Source organism: Trachemys scripta, chromosome 16 (genome assembly GCF_013100865.1).
Source record: "Trachemys scripta elegans isolate TJP31775 chromosome 16, CAS_Tse_1.0, whole genome shotgun sequence".
NCBI lineage: Eukaryota > Metazoa > Chordata > Testudines > Emydidae > Trachemys > Trachemys scripta.
Window position 1 is genome coordinate 2,940,151 of NC_048313.1, and position 21,252 is coordinate 2,961,402.

General features: G+C 58.1%; 2 protein-coding genes across 2 annotated transcripts in view; both read right to left on the reverse strand.

Moving 5' to 3' along the window:
- Positions 1–4: 4 nt before the first annotated feature.
- On the reverse strand, positions 5–5,448 carry LGALS4 (galectin 4; the record flags this gene model as incomplete). Its single annotated transcript, XM_034792720.1, has 7 exons — positions 5,337–5,448; positions 3,909–3,997; positions 2,585–2,789; positions 1,709–1,843; positions 1,162–1,191; positions 705–740; positions 5–208 (listed from the first exon to the last, which is right to left on the reverse strand). Coding segments are annotated over exons 1-7 (744 nt in total), but the record flags the coding sequence as incomplete, so codon positions are not given.
- A 4,312-nt stretch (positions 5,449–9,760) lies between these two features.
- ECH1 (enoyl-CoA hydratase 1) overlaps positions 9,761–21,252 on the reverse strand; it is a 16,736-nt gene continuing 5,244 nt past the window's right edge. The window contains exons 2-10 of the mRNA XM_034792667.1: positions 18,548–18,725; positions 16,219–16,307; positions 15,594–15,718; positions 14,333–14,381; positions 13,784–13,848; positions 11,736–11,806; positions 10,983–11,054; positions 10,375–10,525; positions 9,761–10,028 (exon numbers count right to left, since the gene is read on the reverse strand). Coding sequence (XP_034648558.1) covers positions 9,924–10,028; positions 10,375–10,525; positions 10,983–11,054; positions 11,736–11,806; positions 13,784–13,848; positions 14,333–14,381; positions 15,594–15,718; positions 16,219–16,307; positions 18,548–18,725 — 905 coding nt within the window. The 3' untranslated portion in view covers positions 9,761–9,923. The remainder of the gene's footprint in view (positions 10,029–10,374; positions 10,526–10,982; positions 11,055–11,735; positions 11,807–13,783; positions 13,849–14,332; positions 14,382–15,593; positions 15,719–16,218; positions 16,308–18,547; positions 18,726–21,252) is intronic.

Consider the following 21,252-nt stretch of genomic DNA (forward strand, 5'->3'; position numbering starts at 1 on the left):
GGGGGGCGGGTTTCTTCCTGCTACCAGCTTTGTTCAGCGTGGCTCTTGGCCACCTGGCACGTTCCACCCCAGAGGTGGCTGCACTCCGGGGCTGGGGAAAGAGTTGTGGGAGAAAGCGTACGGTGGCTTCCTTGCGGGAGCGAAAGGGCAGAGCAAACCCCAAGGCTGCTGCGCTTACCGGGTGAAAGGAAGCGGGGCCAGCCATCATCTGTGGGGCAGAGAAATCCAGGAGTTATTAATCTGGCCAGCCATGGTGTGGACCCAACCTCCCTCCCTAAGGCCTTGGGGGTGTCTCTGCTCTGTCTCTCCGGCCCACAGAACTCCTCTCTAGTTTTCCAGAAAATATCTGGCCTTTCCTTAGCTAAAAATCCTCCCCTACCCCAGCAGTTTCCAGTTGGATACAGAATTCGCCTCCACTTCCTGTCTTAAACTGCTGTGTGCAGCTGTTAAACGGTAGCTGCACACCACCCCAGAGGTGGTCGCATCTCAGTGCTGGGTGAGGATTCCCTCTATAATCAGCTGCCACCTTCCATCCTAGAAGCGGCTGCATTTTAGTCATGGGGGACATGATCTCTGTATAAACAGCTATCACGTTCCACCCTAGAGGCAGCTGCATTTCAAGAGTGGGGGATGTGATCACTGTATAAGAAACCGCCCCGCCCCAGAGGTGGCTGCATCTCCTCCCCGGGTCCCAGTGTACTTACCGGCAGGCTTGTGGGTGGCATATTCGGCTGCATGCCCTGAGAGATTAAGACAATATAAGGGGGGTTACAGGGGCTGAGGCTGCAGGGTTGGAATTGCTCTCCGAGAAGCCCGGGCGAGCTGAGTCTGTGGGTCTGATCCAAGGAGGAGTGGGGCCCGGGATCCTGGCTAGAGGGTCTCTGCTCCCCAGGGGAAGTGGCTGCTAAGACAGAGGGAAGGTCCCTGTGACTCTTCTGTGGGTGTGTGGGGGGGAAGGACCCCCTGCAGGACACCCCCCCATGCACTCTGGGCTCGTCACACTGCGGCAGGCGAGGGACTGCGCGGGGGCCCAGTGAAGCCCGGCTAGCTTGTGGGATGGCGTGTAGCTGTGATAATGGAGTGGGTGCCCCTGAGTTGCCCACCCTGAGCTGGCATCTCCCCCGCCCCAGCCCCAGGCATGTGGGTCTCGTGGGTACTTACAAGCATCCCGGGCTGCGGGTAATACATCCCCTGCAGGACGGAAACAAGTGTGAGACTGGGCACAGAGAGGGGAGAGGTATTGTCAAGCCCGGACTCCTGGGTTCTCTCCCCGGCTCTGAGAGGGGAGGGGGGTCTAGTGGTTAGAGCAGGGGGGCTGGGAGCCAGGACTTCTGGGTTCTCTTCCTAGCTCTGGGAGGGGAGTGGGGTCTAGTGGTTAGAGCAGGGGGCTGGGAGCCAGGACTCCTGGGTTCTGTCCCCAGCTCTGGGAGGGGACTGGGGTCTAGTGGTTAGAGCAGGGGGGGGGCTGGGAGCCAGGACTCCTGGGTTCTATCCCCAGCTTGGGGAGGGGAGTGAGGTCTAGTGGTTAGAGCTGGGTGCCAGGGCTCTTGGGTTCTATCCCCAGCTCTCCTACCATCCAAGCTCTCAGCTTTTCCCCTGAACCAACCCATGCACTCGCGATTTGGCTGCGGGGCCGGCGCTGTGCGTGAGCGTCCCAGTCCCGCGTCTCCACCGCCTGCCTGTGCACCCCCACACCCCGGTCACTCACCCCGCCCCCCATCATGCCCCCTCCAATGACGTTGAGCGACTGCAGCTCGAGGTCCCCGTCCACGTCGACGACCTGCACGTGCTCGGGCGGGATGCGATGCCGGAACTCGTAGCAGGGGGCCCCGTTCACCGTGATCTGGGGCGGGAGACAGGCAGCATCAGGATCTGGTCCCCCGCCCCACCCTTGCGGAGCAGAAGCACCTCTCTGAGTGGGGGAGGGGAGACCTGATATATTGGGGTTCACCCTGGGAATACGGGCGGGGGGAGATGGTTGCCAAGCAGACTCTGGGGATCAGCTGCCGATGTAGGAACTGGGGGAGGGTCTTTTCTCCCCAGCCCCTCTGGCTTCCTTCTGACCCCTGCTGGCAGGACCCGGCTCGCAGGCAGGAGGTGCCAGACTTGGGGGTGGGGGTGGCAGGAAATTGGGGTTGAGGCCTTCTGGCCCCCCATGTTAGAGAGCAGGTGTTGGGATGTTTGTGGGGGGGACAATTCCCCCTTTCAAAGCCCCTCACCCAGATGGGGGGAGAGAGGTGTCACCCCCCCCCACCCCTTTTCCCAGGCCAGCCCACTGGCCTGGAGCATTCAATTGCAGATGGGGTATCGTCCCCCCCATCTCCCCCCACCCTCTTGATCCAGTGGGGCCCACCCTCCCCATGGATTTCTCCCCACCCCCCCACATTTCCCCAGCCACAGATGGGGGATTCCCCCCCCATGGCATATCATCCCTCTGCCCCCAATTCAGAATGTGGCCATCCACAGGCCCCCCCCATATCCCTTGTGGCCCCCCACCTGCCACCCACAGGCCCCCCATATCCCTTGTGGCCCCCCACCTGCCACCCACGGCCCCCCATATCCCTCATGCCCCTCCCCCGCCTACCCGGTAGCCCTCGGGGGTGATGTTGAAGACCATCTCGAAGTGCTGCCCCTTGTGGAAGGGCATGTCGTGCTTGTGCTCCTCCTTGGCCCAGTTGCCCCGCTGGAAGCTGTTGAGGACGATCTTGTCCCCGCTGTCGAAACGGGGGTTGAAGTGCAGGGCGATGTTGGCCCCCTTCTCTGGGCCACAGGAGAAATTCACACGGAACCTGGGGTGGGGGTGCGGGAGCAGGGGGGTGAGCGAGCTGTGGGGGGGCTGGGGTTGTCTGGCCAAGGCCCAGGCAGTGTGTGTGGGTGGGGGGGGGCGGAGGCGGGAGCGGGCCCGCGCGATCAATACCTGCCGGGGGTGGGGGGGTAAAGGCCAGAGCGGGGAAATTGCAGCTGGAAATTCAGAAGGTTTCTAGCCATCTAGTGGCACCGCTGACCCCGCCTGGGTGGACTCCGGGCTGCTGGGCTGTGTGTCATAGGCCCTATACTGCAGAGGGCGGAGGGGGATTTCGTTCAAGGAAGCGGGGGGGGGGGGGCTGGGGGGCCCGCCCTCTTGTGAAGGGGGGATCCACCCCCCCCCCCCCCCCATGGCGGGGGGAGGGCAGTCGCAGCAGGGAGGGGGTCCAGGGACCCCCTCCAAAGAGGGAATGGGGCGGTGTTGTGAGGCAAATGCTCCCAACCAGGGGCTGGTAGCCAGATCTAACTAGCCCGCAGCAGCTCTGAGCAGCTATCGGGCCTGGGGGGTGACTTTCTGGAGTTGCCATGACACTGGCTTTGGTTTGGGAGGTGCTACACCTCTTCCCGCCCACCCCCAACCCCCGTATCCCCTGGCGTAGGGGTGTGTCAGGTGTACATGGTGCGCTCCCTGGTGCAGATCCCCTTTCACCCCGTCCCTCCCTGTGCTCGGCTGGGAGCTCCGGGCCTTTGCCCCACATTCCCTCCCCGCACCCGGGGCTGCAGGCTCTGGTGGCAGGTTCCCGTTTCTCTGTTTTAATGAGCCACAAGCCCAAGGTCGTCACCCTCGTTAAACATTCCACGGTGCTTTATGCCGCGGCCTGGCCAAACTGGACCCATCTGCCTCCCGAGATCCCCTCTGCTGTGCTCCGTACTGCCTGCTCCAAACTCCTGTGCTGTGTGGCTGTTAAACGACTGCCACCTTCCACCCCAGAGGCAGCTGCATCTCAGCACTGGGGGAGAGATCCCTGTATAACCAACCCCTGGGCTCCACCCCAGAGGCAGCTGCATCTCAGCACTGGGGGAGGGATCGCTCTTTAACCAGCCCCCGCACCACACATGAGCCCAGCTGTCTCCCTCTGCTCCCCCGCTGCCCAAAGTGTTACCTCTTGGTGTGATGGGGCACCATCCCCTGGACATAGATGGACATCCCGGGCCGCAGCCCCCCGGCAATGGGGACAGCATGAGGGAGAGGCTGAGAGATGGGGAGAGAGAGAGAGAAGATGCTGAGGGGGGGATTTGACCGGTGACACCCCCGACCCCGTAGACACACAGTGCTGGGTGCCAGTCCCCACCCCCTGCTCCCTTTAGCGATGCCAGGGGATTGCCCCGCTGCCCTCCAGCCTCGCCTCTCCCTGGTTTGCTCCCCTGGGGCTGGGATCTGACCAGAAGCCCTTCAGGAACCAGGCTGGGGAAACTGATCGCTTTGCAGGAGGAGTCTGGGGGGAGACATGGCCCCTTTAAGGTGCTTCTTGGCTGGCAGCATTCCCCCCCCGCAAACCACCTTGGGGGGGGACACACCCCAGCCTGCAACCTCTGCCTTTCCCAAGGCTGATTCTAGTTAGCGGGCATCTGTACCACCCTTTGGGATCCTGGGGAAAGGAGCCACCAGGGACCGTGTGTTAATTATTAATTGTTCCCATCCCCACAGGTGAGCTGGGTGGGACCGTCCAGGGCTCCGGCTGGGCTGGTATCGCTGGAGCCAGAAACACACAGGGGATCGGGCGGGATTCGCACCCGCCCCGGCCTTCGCCCCATCCTAACCCCCCTCGCCCCTGGGCGCTTAGCCAGGTGCCTTCCAGAGCGGCTCCCCCAGGTCCCGGGGTAAAAGCCGGCTGGCTGGCGGGGACGGGATCTGAGCGGCAACGGCGTCCGTCGGCAGGCTGCGGGGAGCTCTGTTTTTTGGTGAGCTGAGCAGCATTTCCCCGGGGGTGAGTCTAAGACCTTCCCACCCCAGCCCCCCACTGCAGCTCATCTGCCCCAGCATCCTCCTCCCCGCGGTGGCCGGAACGAACTCCAGCCCCTCTGTTTGTTTTTGCCTTGGCGGCATCGGATCTCAGGCAGGAACCGATGCCGGCTGCCCGTGCCTGCCAGCTGCTCTCTGTCGGCAACTCGGAGCGGGGCGTAAATCACACATCAGTTTGGGGGAATCTTCGCATGGTGTAACTGACCCCCCAAAAGATGGGGCCGGCAAGAGTGCCAGTCGAGGGGTGTCTTCCCTGAGTGGGGGAGCAGAATCAGGCCCCTGCTCGCCGCCAGCCGGCCTGGGAACTTTCCAGCGTCGACAGGCAGGCGACACCAAGGCCCAGCCATGCATTACGGGGGCAAGGGGGTCGGCTGGAGCTAGCCGAGGGGCAGAGCTGTCTTGCTGGATATTGGTAGCGGGCCAGCCGAGTGTAAACCTGGAGCGACTCCACCAGCTGTGGAGACGCCACTGGATTTGTGCCAGTCGTAACGGAGAGCACGATTATTCGGGGGCACAACCGCCATGGGTTTCAGCGCAATGCCCGGGTGTGTGGGTGTGTGACACTTACCGGGTTGTAGATGGGCTGGTAGCCAGGTGCAGGGACGTAGGCCATCGGGGCGTTGGGGGTCTCTGTGCAGCGAATGGGCAGGATGGGGCACAGGGAATGGAGCAAGCGGAGGGCAGGGGGTTTATAGGACTGGAGTGGGAGGCGGGGCAGCCGTGCCACTCGGACGGCCTCCGCCCACTGGCCCAGGACAGGTGTCCCCCCCCCCCCGCCCAGCCACACCCAGCTCAGTGGAAAATCCCCATTGCCAGTGGAAATGGCAAAGCCAAATTGATGATGATCTAGTGGTTGAAGCTGGGGCAGGGGAGGGCTGGGAGGCAGGACTCTTGGGTCCTATTCCTAGTCTGGTAGAAGGTGGGGTACAGTGGGTTAGGGAGAAAGGGGGTGAGAGTCCGGACTCCTGGGTCCTATCCCTGGCTCTGGGAGGGGAGTGGGGACTAGTGGTTAAAGCAGGGTGGGGGCTGGAGCCAGGACTCCTGGGTTCTATTCTGGAGTTGCTCACCCCACAACATGACTAGAGCAGAGACCCCGTCCAGTGTCACATGCGTTCTGTGACTACGGAGCTGGGCCAGTCGGTTTCCCTTCGAGCTCCCGGTGACATCCCCTTTATGGTGGCTGGGCGCTGGGCCCCTGCAGAGTGGGGTGGGGACTAAATTCACACCCACAGCCTGCTCAGAGCGCAGGAAAGGCGAGAGCGATGCTGGGCTGACCGGGACCCATCACGACAAATACCAAACAGGCCCGTAACGTAGAACCTACGTAATTACTGTTAGTGCCTGAATGGTACATCATCCAGAACCACAGGGAGTGGGGTCTAGGGGGTAGGGCGGGGGGGGTGGGGGGGGGCGTGACTGGGTGCCAGGATGCCTGGGTTCTATCCTTGCTCACAGCTTTTCCATTGACCCAACCCCGGGGCTGACAGCTTAGATGTGGGAGGGTGGCACTGGGCGGGGCTCTGCCATGTTCCCCCTTGGCTTAGGGGGTAGCCAACCTTCCAGGATTGTCCTGGACTCTCCAGGAAGTAAATGATTCACCTTTAATGTCATGTGACCAGCCCTCCAGGAATACATCCAGCCAAAATTGGCAGCCCTGCTTTGGGCTGATCCCTTTCCCTCTCCGTGCCCATGTTTCTCCCGCACCGTGAGAGCAGCTGATCCCAGAGTGCAGGGGCACCGGCAGCTTTAGGACAGGCAAAGGGCTGGGCGCTGGGCGGCTTGTCCAGCCCGAGGCGAGGGCCTGGCTATCATTGGAGCCAGCACATGGGTAGCGGGTGACCTGGATTGGATCTGGGGTGCTGGCACAAGGCAGGGGATTGGGGTCTGGGGGAGCAGAGGGGACATGCTGTAGGAGACCTGGGGAGGGCTGGGCGTGGTTCCTCCCTGTGCCCTTTCCCCCAGGAGGTGCAGCTCTCCAGAGAGCCGTGCCCAGATGACAGCTGGGTGCCGTCCCGGGGCTGTTTGCTGACAAGGGGAGCGTCCCGGCCTGACCGTGGGTGGCTGGCTCAGCATGGCAGAAAGCAAACAGTGGGCCCCATGGGCCGGTGCCTTTGGCCCAGCCATGGTGGGGGGCAGAGGGGGGGCAGCAGGCAGGGGAGGGACTAGCTGCCTTATTGCTAAGCATTGTGGCCGGGCCCCTCGACTCTGGTGCCGCCGCACCCTGTGCACTAGGGAGGCTGTGGCATCGGTGTTTCAGTCTGTGGTTACCAAGAGGCCAGATCCTGGGCCCTGCCTGCTCCCCCACGGAGCCAGTTCCCCGGAGTTATGGCAGCCCCTGGAGCCCACCCTTCCCACAATGGGGCTTCACTGGGCCGGGCGCCACAAAGACCCAGAGTGAGAGGCGGGGGTCAGGTCTGGCGTTACGAGTGTAGTGCTTATTAGGTGTGTTACGGTGGCAGGTGAGATCTGGGCCCCATTGTGCTCCCAGTCTGAATAATTAGGGAAGGGGAGGGGAAACCGAGGCACCGAGAGATGGGACTTGCCCAAGGCACGAATAGAACCCAGGTGTCCGGACTCCCAGCACTGGTGCCCTGTGGCCACTTGGGGGAGGAGGGGAGAAGACCAGGGCCCTGGGTCACTTCCCACTCTCAGCTCCAGCTGGGAGCTGGGGCCGACCACGTTTAGCTCCTTCATGCAGGCTGCAAAGGTCAGAGTCTCTTCCAAGGGCAAGGGGTGAGCCTTCCCCCGCACCAGGGGCAGACGGGATGGTGCCGCTAAGCTGCATCACGCCAGCCCAGGCCTTGCCCTCACCCGAGGAAGTTTAACCCCAGGTTGCATGGTGCCACCTTGGAAGGATCTCATCTGTCTCCCAGGCAGTGAACCCAATAGCCTTTCACCTTCACTGCTGTTTGCTCAGCGTGGAGGATTGTGCCACGCAGCTCATTAAGTGGGCCAGAGGACAGGACAACAGAGGTGGGGCGCTTGGAAGAGCCGGCGCCCCTTGGCTCTGTGCCGCATCCTCTCCGCACACAGAGCTCTCCCAGTAGTTGGATTTTATGGGTTGATTGCTACCCTCCCACACAAGGTAACAAGCAATGTTCACAGCTGAGTAGGGCAGGGTAGGCAGGTGTGCCCGGGCCCTTGGAAGTGGGGTAGAAACGACAGCTTAGCGTGCTGGCGTCGTCTCTTACCCGCCTCGGCTACATCTGAGAGCGTCGGCGCCGAGAGAACGTTTTCAGCTGCAAAAACGCAGATTTGGCAACCACGGAATTCGGGTGGGTTTTGCCAGACAGGTCGGGGTGAAAAACCCCCCCACTCCCCACAAAACGCCGGTGAATCGCTTCAATTCGCCCCGTTTCAGCCAAGCCAACCAGCCCCCAAACACTTTGAAAAGGAGAAAAAAAACGCTCAGTATTTTTGGTGCCCTGAAATGAAGCTTTTCAATGCCGTGAAAGGTCAAAACAATGAATTTGTGGGGCAGCCCCAAGGAGAAAACTCAGAGCTGTGCCAGCTTTGGCGATCGCTGTGCACGTGGGCGGCGCCAGCCTGGCTGGCTGGTGGGTGCTGCTGAGGGGATTCCAGCACCCGCGGGAGCCAGGGAGTGCTCCGTGCCAAGGGCAGCAGGTGCATCACACATACAGGGCTCCCCGGCGCTGGTCTTGCTGTAGTCACTACAGGGTGTCTCCTAAGGTCTCTGCTGAAAGCCTGCGGCCGACTGCAAAGCATGGGGTCTGTTCTATTATGGGCTGTAGGTCTGCCACTAAAAGGGGGGCACAGACACCTGGCAGGCATCAGGTACAGCCCCCTTCTCACTCCTAGGCAGCTCACGTGCCAATTTCACAACAGTCACCCGTTGACAGACGAAGCAAAATGCTACTCAGGAGACTTGGGTCCTTTTGGAAAACAACCCAAAACCGCAGGGAGTAAAGACAATGACCTGCTTCAGCTACAGCTGGGGAGGAGGGGGAAGGGGGGGTACAGCAGTTCCCCCGTTCTCCTTCACCCAGCCTGGTAACGGGGTTTGTTTGGTGGAAGGGGGCCCACGGCCAGGCTTGGCTGACACGGTGGCAGGACCGTGGATGGAGAAGCCGGGGTTAGGATTGTGGCTTCCGGGCTGCTGAAGCTGTTTGTTAAATAAACATGGCCCTGTTTTCACTATAGCCCCCCCCCGGCGGTGCCGTGTGTTCAGGGGCACGGCCTTCGACCGTGTGAGGAACAAGTGGTGGCCCCTGTTTGCGTGGGAACAGTGGGTCTGTGAGCAGCCCGGGACTGGGTGCTCCAGGGAGATGTTGAGAGGTTGCAAAGTGCCCATCTCTGGCGTGGGGGGGGGGGGGGGGGGGGGGAAAAAACGGGCCCCGGGGGGGGGGGGGGGGGCCCTGGCAGGGACCCACAAGCCCCCCTCTGGGGGGGGGGGGGGGGGAGAGAGGGGAAGAAAGCGGCCCATGGAGGCAGGGGGCTGAGCCCTGGCAGGGACCCACAAGGCTCCCTCATGCTAAGGGGACACATCAACCCCCCTTTCCCCTGTTGGGCTCCCCACCCACCAGCCCCCCACTTTAGCTCTGGTGCCTGAGCCAGCAGCAAGGGGGCAGAGAGCACCTGCTGTATGGCCAAGCCCTACCGTTCCCCTGGGGCTGGTGCCCCCTCCTAGGGGCAGCGTCGCTCACACTGCAATTCAGCCTCCACCAGCTGCCTGGTGTAGGCCTGAGAGTCCCGCTTTCCCCCTCCCCCAGCTTGGGGGCAGGAAGAGGAGGTGTCTCCCCAGACACCCCCCGGCAGCTTGGGTAACCACTACAGTGGCTGCTCCTTCCAGCGGCCGCCCTGGGGAAGCTATTCCCGGCCTTGGCCTCTGCCCCTTGCCACTGTCCAGCCCCCACCTGGGGCTCCCATTCTCCCATGTTCAAACCCTGGACCCCTCCCTCTGGGCCACGCGGCTGCTCACGGCTGGCCCTGGCCCCACTGCTCAGCCCCAGACCTCATGCAGCAGAGGGCAGGTTTGCTTGGCTTTCAGTTTATTAATAACAACTCTGGGTTGATCTCATTGGTGGCTGCTTCTGCTATGAAACGAGCTCTCGGGGCTAGTGCAGGCCCCAGGGCCCGCCCCAGAAAGGGGGTCACACTAAAGGCACCGTGGGCGAAGAGTCTGATTGAGCCGCAGCTACATTTTGGAGTACAGGACGTCCTTGGGGCTCTTCTTCTCCAGGGCAGCCTGAGCAGATTTCATGAGGTCCTCAGTCTGCAGCATGCTCATGTTCCAGGTGGCCTGGGGGAGGCAGGGCAGGTAACGCACTGGGCCATTCGCCTCTAGCCACAGGGGGCTGCAGGCAGAGTTCCAGGGCAGGGGCTGCAGGTCGGGATGGAGGGGCACTGGCACAGCTGTGTGTGGGGAGCCCAGAGGGCTGGGGGTCAGGAATGAAGGGCATCGGCAGAGCTGTGCCGGGGAAGCCCAGGGCTGGGATAGCAGGGACTGTGGGTCGGGGTTGAAGGGCACTGGCACAGCTGTGTGTGGGGAGCCCAGGGGCCAGGAATGAGGGGCACTGGCAGAGCTGTGGGTGGGGACCCCAGGGGGCTGTGGGTCAGGGCTAGGGGGCAGCAGCTTGGTTGCTCACCATGTACCGCAGGCCCTCGGGCACGGAGTGGTCCCTGGAGTAGATTAGGTTGACCTTGGTGCCCTGCACGGCCACGGGGCTCTTGCCAGCGATGTCGGCCGCCAGCTCAAAGGCGCCCTCCAGCATGGCCTGCTTGTCCTGGAAAACCCGGCTGGGGAGAGGAGGAGGAGCCATGTGAAGCTAAGGGGGGCGCTCCGACCCCCAGAGCCGGGACACCGCGCCCACCACCTTGCACATGGGACAGAACCAGTTCGCAGCCGCGGGGTCTCCAGCCAGTCACCGTGCACATCAAGACAGGGGGCGTGGCCTGGACCCCCCCAGTGGCTCTACCCCATAAACCCATGCAGTGGGGGGAAGGAAGCTCTCAGCCTGCACGGGAGAAGGAGTCACACAGAGGGCGACTCGGTTCTATCCCCAGCTCTGGCAGGGGAGCCAGGACTCCTGGGTCTCCTCCCACAACAGCCACAGACGTAGGAAGTTTAGGAGAAGCCCCCAAGCCCTCTCTGTGCCTCCTTTAGCCACCTGTGTGTTGGCAGCACAGGCGGCTTTGCCTCTGGAAGGAGGGGGGCATTCGCCCCCCTAGGTAACATGCGTATGGGGGCGGCTACCTGACCAGGCCGCTGCTCTCAGCTTCCGGAGCCATCATCTTGCGGGCGGTGAAGGCCAGTTCGTTCACCAGGCTGGGGAGGGAGAGCACAGGGACAGGTGTGGGCATGACACAGACACACACACACACACCCCCCTCGGGGAGAGGCTGCACCTTGCCAGCTACGCTGTACAGATCCCTCCTCCCCGTCTCCCCTCTCCCTCTGCCGGCACAGCAAGCCTGCGGCCCTGCCCTACCGGAAACACAGCTACTCCCCGACACCCAGCCACGTTCCAGGGGTGCTGGGCGACCAGGTGGGGGAGAATGGATCCTAAATCCTCTTGCCCTTCAGCTGGCCTGGAGCCCTCCGCAGTCTCTCTAAGCGCCGCAGGCCTTGGGCTGTTCCCACTCCCCCTCCCCAGCAAGGTCCCGTGGGCAGAGGCCACAGGGCGACTCATGAGTCAGCCTAGAACGTGGCCAATTCAATTCAAGGAGCATGGCCAGGCAGAGTCAGCGATGCTCAAATTGGGGGTCAAAGGTGGAATCGACTCCCCACGATGGGGGGCTGTGGTGGGACCTGGGGTGAGGGAGGACAGGGCCCGGAGAAGTGTGAAAGGGGCATTTTTCCAGGCGCTGATGCTCAGATTCTGTGGCACCCAACCTAACCCCCATGGATCTACCAGCTCTCAGTCAATTGACTGCCTCTTTTAACGGGGCTGGGGAGAATCCAGGCTCTGACCTGTCCCCACGTTTGAAACCGGCCACAGGTACATACCTCTGGTTCCCGATGATCCGGGGCAAGCGCTGCAGCGTGCCCACGTCTGCCGCCAGCCCGATATCTACCTCCTGCAAGGGGGGAGAGAAGGGCAGGGATCAGACACCCTCGTGCCTAGACGCTGGGCCACACAAAACACAAGGGAGCTGCACCGTGGGGGAGCGGGGTGGGTGAGATTCTGTGACCATGATCCGCGGGGAAACGGCCCCGGCTACACAACGGCAGCAGGGACGGAACCCGGGTCTTAAACCACGAATCTCTCCTGCCTCAGCTAAAAAACCCAGCTCTGCTGGCCAGGGCTGCAGAAGGCACCGTATGTGGCCCAGCCACTGCTAGAGGGAGCCACATGGAGCTGGGGTAAGGAAGGTGGCTGTAGTAATCGTTGCCGAGGGAATGGCACGTTTGCCAGCCAACCACTCTGCTTCTATCAGCCACCCCCTTTCTCCCTTTGACAACATAAACTCTTCCAAGCAGCGACGGTCTTGCTATACCTGTCCAGCACCCACTACCGCCATCCTGTGACGGACTGAAAAGTGGGTTACGCTTGTGATCTGTTACTTTAAATGCTCTGGGGTTTTCCTGGTCCTGCTGGCAGGCCAGGGGGGCGCTGTAGGAAAACGGGAGATCAGACTCAGTCAGCAAAGAGCCAGCTCAGAGCAAACTAGGGTGAGCCGAGCCCCTCTGCCTCAGAGAGCAGCCTGCTTTGTCTTGCTCTGGTTTGGGGTGTTGGTGTGTTAGGATTGTGGATTCTAAGAAATAAAGTTATGCAGCAACCTTGCAGTGAGAGTATTGTGTGTTTTATCTAACGTGTGTGTGTGTGTCACTACCATAACTCTAACGCATCGTCACCAAGCCACAGAGTTGACATAAATGGGTTCTCTGGGCTACTGGTTTAGGCTCTCGGCATATTCAGGCATCAGTACAAATCCCAAAGGGGTTCTGCAGAACCATGAAAGGCAACTGTGACTCAGGGACCTCTTGATGCCACCTGCCACAGGGGTACATAAGGGTATAGGGAGCCCATGGGCTCACCAAAAGGGTCATGTAAGACCTCTACTGAAAACCTGCGTCACACTGGTCATTGTAATCACTGCAAAATTTAAGTGCAGAAAATAGTGAGGAGTTCTATATATGCTGAAAATTCTGTTCTTTAGGGCTGTAGTTGAAAGCAGGTCACTCAAAGGTAGCGTGCCTTGAGACTTCTCTCACCGGGTCATACAATAGGCGTCTATTAGCATGCCAATGCCCGTGAAGAGCTGGAAGAGACGTCAGAAGGAAATTAACAAGAAGAGCTAAACCGCAGGGGAAGAGAGGAGATGCCCTATTTTGAGGTGAACATCGCAGGTTTGCTTTTGGTATATTTGGGGGTGCAGAGCGACAATCTGGCACCTTTCACCTAGGAAGTAAACTTGTTGAAAACACTGGGGTTCCGCTATCTTGTAGGAGACGGGGGGGATGCCCTGTTAGAGAAGGGGAGGCTCTAAGAAGCGTTATGATTTTGTTTTATATGTAACCGTTTATTTCCAATCTTCTCACTTGCTAGCACTTGAATCTCTGTTTGACAATAAACTTATTCTCACTCTACATAATTGCATTGAGTCTTACAAGCTGGCGTGTATTTTTCTTTTGGGAACAGTGGATCTGAGAGTTCTGCACAGCAGGGGCTGGGCACTCCAGAGGGATAATCCCAGGGCTCATGAGTTAGTGTGTGCCTATCGCTGTCTGTACAGAGAGAGCAGGGCCAGAGCCTGGTGGTTTCAGGGTGCTGATCCACAGACCAGACTGCCTCATGGTAAAGGGGCCTGAAAACCCTGGATACCCCTGGGAAGCATCAAAGGAGCTTGGATTCTGGAGGACAATTGCACAGCTGCGTAAATGCCTTATATTCTGCGGGGTGGAAAACAGAGCACTGCTGCTGGTATGTTACAAAGTAATAGAGCCAAAAAAAGCACAGTGCTGTCCCAGCATGCCCCAAAACATGCTTAAAAAGCCAGCGACAATCCGATTTCTGCCCTCAAATGAAGGGCAGCAGAAGGCTGGGGTCATACCTTAATTTGGAACCATGCATCCTGGGTGCAATACCGGATATCACAGGCAGAGATCAGGTCTACACCTGCAAAAGGAACCGACAGTCGTTCTGGTCCTGCCTAACATTCCCACCCTTTCCGCTTTCCTTTCCTCGTTCTCCCTCTCTCTGGTGCCAGAAGTCTTCAGGGAGGTTCAGACAAAAATTCCCCTTGGGGCATCCCCTATATGGATGGGTGCACGGCGCCCCCTAGTGCTGTGTGGGGTTCAATACTAACTCAGAGGGAAGGGTGCCCCCTACTGATTCACTGATATAACTGCCGGCTTGGCCTTGCCGTGAAGCTGCCAACTAGTGTCAGTTCTGAGGGCAGTTTGGCCGCCTCTCTGCTGGGAGTCGCACCCTCAGCACACTCATCGCACACAGGCTGCTGAACAGCCGGCGCCTTCAGTCCCCCACGGCCTGTGCCCGTTTGGAAGCAGGGATCTAGGCGCGAAAGGCTCCGCGGCCTATTGCTGATTCCAGCCCATCTCACCCCCACGAGGGGCCCCATTCCCAATCCGATGGGCCTCACCTCCCCCAATGCAGCCTCCGTGGACAGCGGCAATCACGGGCTTCGGACACTGGAAGAAAGCCAAGGGGACGTTAATCAGAGGAGCCAAAGCAAATCAGCCCCTGCCCAGCTCGGAAACCCACTACTAAGGATAGCAGGGACGCTGGCTCGTTGGGGCTTCTACGCCCTGCTCTGTCCAGATGGGCAGGTTCTGGTTCACATCCTGATTTCAGGGCTGACAGTGGGGCTGGGGGCTGCAGGGAAGCCCCGATACAATGGGAGAAGGGCAGGGAACGCTCCCCCAAGGGGGGTTGGTGCAGGGAGCTACAGTGCTAGCCAGGGGTCAGGGAGGTAGTGCAAGGAAGATGCTCGGATGCAGTTCTCGGTGATCCCATGTTATTGTTGTTATATGTGTTATCGTAGGACCCATGAGCTCTAGTCATGAATCAGGCCCGCATGGTGCTAGGCACTGTATATTTTTATTGCTATTAGGTATATTACGCTAGCACCCTGGTGCCCCAGTCATGGCCCAGCGCCCATTGTGCCAGGTGCTGTACATTTTTATTACTGTTAGAGGTATTACAGTTGCACTGCCCCGCCTTGTCGCGCTAATATCTTGGGACCAACATGGTTACAACAACACTGTAAGCGACGAGAAATGAAATTTAAGAATGTATGATACGATAATACTAAAGCAAGCATGCACAAAAGACTTTACAGCATAATAATTTTATATTTATACTTGCATTTTAAGATGAAACAACATTAAGGGGCAATTCATTTTTTTTGATGAAGAAATAGGTAAAGGGTTTTTTCTTAAGCTGTGCATGAAGCGTTCTATAAATTGGGAGCTACCCTATTTATACTGAATTATAGGCTGATTAATATTAAATTTATTTTTTTTGCTATTATATTTAATTTTTATACTCAAATATGTTATTGGCTATTAATAATATTATTTTAATTATCATTCGCATCAATGCAAATTCTGCAGTTGCTAATATTTCAAACCATTTAAAAATTCCCCTACACCACTTGTTAAAACGAAAACACATTGATGACCATGACCCAAGGTTGTGGCTGGTGTCACAACTATTCATACTTTTTATTTACTCCTCCTAACAAACTTAACTTTAGCTAGTCTGAAGCCTGAAGTTTCGGCTTTAAGGCCTGCTTTCTACTTGCATTTCATACACACAATTAAGATAAGCAAACATTTCCCTCCTAGTTCACACCAGGCAAGAACATCTGCCTGGCTTGTGTCCCTGCCGAGCCTTCTCACCCTCTCCAGCACCGTGAAGCTCTCCTGATACTCCCTGATCTTCTTGCGCAGGTTCCACGCCTTGCGAGCCGTGTCGTCCCCTTCCACCATCACAAACACGCTGCCCATCTCCATGAGGTCGATGCCTATGGCGGGGGGTGAGGGCAGGAGGGAAATCACAGACAGCCCTACATCAATCGCAAGAGTACCGATCGACCTCCCCGTGGCCCTGCAGGCCCAGATCTAGGGACCTGGACACTCAGCTGCTAAGACACTGACTGCTAGTGGTGAGGTCAGGGCCCCCGGGGTCATGCAGGACAGGGGGAGGAGACTCATGCCTGAGACTGGTGTTGCTCCTACCTGCCCCAACCAGGGGAGATGCACTGAGACTGGCCCAGGATGGCTTCTACTGGCCCGGCCCAGAACAGTCCTGCCAGCCCCACACCGGGGGAGGCGATGCTGAGACTGGCCCAGTGCCGCTCCTAAGTCCAACGATGTCCACTGAAAGAACCTCTTGCATAGCGACTGGTCACTATCGCAACCCGGGAACTGGCCTCTGGCCGGCAGGGAACCCATCCCATCTCCACGACACATAAGCCGCTCATCCGAGGCTCTCCCCGCGTCCAGCACATTCGGGTTTCCTTACCTGCAGTGAATAGCTTCCCGGCACCCGACACCACCACTGCGTGGCACTCCGAGTCCTGGGCGATCTTGTTGAAACACACCACCATCTCCCTGCAGGGATCAGAGCAACAGGAGATCAACCGGGCTCTCGCTAGAGGAACAGTTACTTCAGCCATCCCAAAAAATTACAAAAACCCTCACCCCTATTTCTTGAGAGCACCCCGCTCACTCTCTAGGGGCGAGAAAGGAGTTCAGACTCCGACCCATTGGCTGATACAGATACCATCCCACCAGGCTGAGACCTGTAGTAAGAGGAAGCCCTGAGATATAAACCTTGGTATCAGAGGCCTGGTATGAGGCCTAAGGCCTGAATGAAAGTAATGGTCAAGACTTTGCTAACGTAAAGCAAAGTGAAGCTGTGAGCCAGAGACAGGCCCTGCTCACAGACGCTGGCAAGGAAAGGGCTGATGCTGCAAAAATACACACACCTAAAAGATACTGGACACTAGAGGTACCAGGACATTCTGATACTGGAACGTTCCACACCGTTAACAAGGAACAAGCCGACCCATCCTAAAGACAGGGTCAAAAGGGGAATATGATGGATAGAGTTGTTTTGTTTGAACCAACACGTACAAGGTGAGAGGCGGCACCTTGCTACGTCAGGAGTGATGTGTAATCTGTTTGTACCTGTGTATAAGAATGCATCCCTGAGTGGATGTCTTTGTCTGGCCTAGGGAAAGTCTCGCCACTGATTGAGCCGGTCCATTGTCAGGGAGCACATATGTACTAGCTAGCAGCACCTTGGATATCTGATTCAAGGAGCTGGAGACTGTGTTTCTCTTTGACAATAAACCTGGCTCGGGTGCTTTCGTACTTTACAAGAGTCTGTGGTCATTGGGGGGTCTCTCAGGGTCTGCTGTGCCAGTGATCTGCGCAGAGCTGGGACAGCACACAGAGGGAACACGCACGCAGCCGACTGATATCAACATTGAACAGAGCAGAGCACTACATCGGTAGCGTCTGACAACAAGACCCAACCAGCTCCAACAAGTTTCAAGGCCAGTTCCGTACCTGTTGGACGTGACTTGGGGACGAGGCTCTTACAGTGCAAAGACAGTTGGCTTAGAGGAGACACATGGCACAGCACGAGCGCAAGAGAATCAAAACCCCACCTTTGTTTTTGATCTCTTGGGTGATGTGGGATCAGACAGGCTAAAACTGGGGAAGGACATGGAAACATCCCGACTCAGGGTGAGGATGGTAAAGCAACAGCGACCCCAGCTAAGAACATCCTATTGGCAGCACCTCACCGGGAAACGTGCTGCTTTAGAAGAGGGCTTTATAGGCCAGCTGTGCTGAAAAGGAATCCGCGGCAGAGGCAGGAATCAAACCCACGTCTTCTGAGCCCCAGCCCCTAAACACAAACCTACCTTTCACCAGACCTCTCCAGTTCACCAGGACTGCTCCCAGCCATTTCAGGAAATCAGCTGTGGCTTCTCCCAGTACAGCTTCCTCCCGTGACACATCCCCTCTTTCCAGGGTTTCTCAACCCGTAAGTTGCAACTCCAACGTGGGTGGCTAGAATGTGTCAAATGGCCAGGCAGGAGGTCCATGGGGGGAGGGAGGGTGTCCTGCCCCCAGGGTGGGGTGGGAGGGTTGCAGAGCTCGCTGTGTATACATCCCACAATAGCAGCTCCAGTCCCGTGGGGCTGGCTGGGCATGGCTCCCCACTCCGAGCACTGTTACATGGGGCACATTGTTGCAAGTTTGGCCCATCTACCCCTCCATCATGACAAAGGGGTGGTTGGGCCAAACTTGAGTGGCGCTGCGTCCCAGTACCCCAGGTCGCCACGCTGGGAGCGGGGAGCAGAGCCGAGCCAGCCCTTGGGACGGGAGCCACTGCTGTGGTACGCGTGGTGTACTTAGTACGTATCACACTGATTTGTATATTCTACAGCAAGGGTAAGAAATATGTAGTAAGCCAGATGTGTTTGGTTTATTTTAGCACTACGGCTATTTACCGGGTTACGACAAGCCATCAAGTTTTGGTCCTAATCCCAGAATGGGTGAGAACCACTGCACTCCAATGCTGCCCCACCCTGATGCGGTCACATTCGGTTCTGGGCTCACTGGGGCAGAAATCTGATTGAGATTTGACCCAGTTCACCCACCGCCTGGCAGAGCAACGTGTGCTGTCGACACCACAAGAACAGCCACTAACTGGCCGCTTCCCTCTCCTTGCTTGTTTCTTGTTGTCTAGGGACACAATCTAGCCTCAGCATAAGGGGATGGGGGGGGGGGGCTAGGGGATCTCTCATGGGCCCCTCCACCAGCGATCCTAGGATTACCTCCAGAACACTGCATTCATGGCATTCCGTTTGTCCGGCCGGTTCAGCTCCACGTGGAACACTTTCTCCCGCACCCGGGACACCTTCAGAGTCTCATAGCTGTGAGATGCAGGGGGTTGCTCTGGGGCCGACGACATGGCTCTGAAGCTCAGCAGTGGCTGACTCTGAGCGGACAGCTCTGGGAAAAGAGAAACGCGGCCTATTAACATCAGGGATCCCAGCGCAGGAGAATTCCCTGGGGGGATACTGGGCTGCACTATTAAATGGGGCAGAGTTTGGTAAACATAAGAGGAGCAGTGTAGCCCAATGGATAGGGCACAGGAGACTCAGGACTCCTGGGTTCTATTCTTGGCTCTGCCACAGACCTCAGGCACATTCCTTTCCCCCCATATCTGAGTTTCCCCTCCCACCCCTTGTCTATTTCATCTGTAAGCTCTTACACAGAGGCTGTCTGCATATTGCACAGCACAAAGGGGCCTACGGGTACATTTAGTGCTGTCGGAGCTCCTCTGGGCTTGGCCCTTTTGAAAGTCAGTGCCTGAGTCAGAATTTCGCAGCCCAAATGATGGAACCCAAGTTACAGTGTCTCAGCCTCGGTTTTCCTTGCCAGGCAAAGATTAAAGCTCAGTGCTGCCTCCAAGGCTCAATGCATCCTGACAGAGGCAAGGGTTTGGAAGAATAATTAACCAGGGAGCTGCATGGAGATGGAGCGATAAGACACAGAGCACATAAGAAAGCTGGTGTCGTTAGAGAAAAGGAGGAGGGTGGGTTAATTTTTTCCAGGTGGTGCTTTTTTAAAATCTTCCTCTAGGTGCGGAATTTATTACGCAATTTTATTTACACAGTGGTCCCCCTCCCCCAATTTTATCTCTGAAAAAAATCCCCCGACTTGTCTCCGTCCCTCCTAGGGGATCTCAAACCTGCACAACTTGAACAGCTTTATTTGTATGTAAACGAGCAGACTGCTCCCTTGATCATCTGCAGTGCCTTAATCCTCACCACCCACATCAGGGGGAGCAACATTAGCTGCATTTTGCAACTTGGGGAAACGGAGGCATAAAGTGGGGACGTGACTTGCAACATCTGGAAAGAGAACCCAAGAGTCCTAGCCCCACATCCCTCTCTATTCTCACCACTAGAACACACGCCCTCTCAGAGCTAAGAACTGAACCTGAGTCTCTACTCTCAGCCGCCTTGTTCTAACCACTAGACACCATTGTCTTCCCACAACCAGGTATAGAACCCAGGAGTCCTGACTCCCACCCTTCCTGTTCTAACCACTAGGCACCACTTCCCTGCCAGAGCTGGGATAGAACCCTGGAGTCTTGACTCCCAGCCCCCCTGCTCTAACCATCCCTATCAGGACCAGTTCTGTCATCGACCTGTTCTGTGACCTCAGGCAAGTCCCATCCCCACTCTGCACCTCAGTTTCCCCAACTATAGAGCAAGGACACTGAGCTACTTCACAGGGCTGTGAGGCTGAATTCACTCACGTCCACAAAGGACTTTCGGATGTTTGGATGGAAGGGGTAAGAGAAGGGAGACATAAAACCCCCTGAACACCCCGTGCATTCCTGGGACAATACTCAACGCTGCACGTCAGTGCAGAGCTATCTGAGACACAACCTTTCCCCTAGTGTCCTCTGAACAGGCTTTCGGAGTCTGGCTCATAAAAAACATGTTCACATTGGAGGGGCGGGGGAGAGAGAGGTTCAGAGCTGTTTGCACCCAGAAGCAACTGGGCAACAGGTAACTCCTTGGCCAAGTCTTTCCCCGGGGCCGAGCCTGGGTGCTCAGGTCACCCTGCTTCGCCTCTGTTTGCAAAATGTTTTCTCCGGAAAGATTCCGCACACGCAGAAGCCCTGGGAATTGGAGCAGATCCCAATCTAGCTATCTTCAGTACTTCTATTCTATGTCACCACCGCGCCCCCCGCCCCTTACTGTAGTATCTGAGCACTGCCCAATCCTCCAGTGAGAGAGGGCCAGGCTGGGCTAGTATTCCCATTGTACAACTGGGAAAACCGAGGGCTTGTCTGCTCTTGAAATGCTTCGGCGGCACAGCCGCAGCGCTTCAGCGTAGACACGACCGACACCGATGGCAGCGGTTCTCCTGTACGCAATCCACCTGCCCGAGAGGTGGTAGCTAGGTCAGCTGAATTATCCACACGGGGGAGGGAAGGGGGGTTAGGACGACATAACTGCATCGCTTGGGGTGGGGATTTTTCACACCGCTGAGCAACATAGCTGAGGGTCAACCTAACTTTTTAGTGTAGGCCAGGCCTGACACACGGTGCGAATAAGGGACTTGCCCCAGATCACACAGGGGAACCTGGGGGTGAGGGGGGGCAGGGGAGACTGAACCTAGATCTCTCAAGGCCCGGCCCAGCACGTTAACCACTGGTTCGTCCTCCCTCGCGAGGGCCCAGCTGATCCACGCAGCTACCCGCCGACGTATTTCAACGCAAATCCGCCCAGGCCGATAAACGCTTCCACTGTCGGGTCCAGAAACCGCGTCCACGGCGCCGGGCACACGCATGGCTAACGACGCCCGGCTGGTCAGAATCCGCGTGGGCCACGCAAAGCAGGTGGGTAGCCTGGTCCCCCCTGCGTCGTACAGGTGGGGAAACTGAGGCAGGGGGCAGGGACTTGCACCCCAGGCCTGTGCTCTACCCACCGGCTCACGCCGCCTCTGTAGGGCGCCCCGC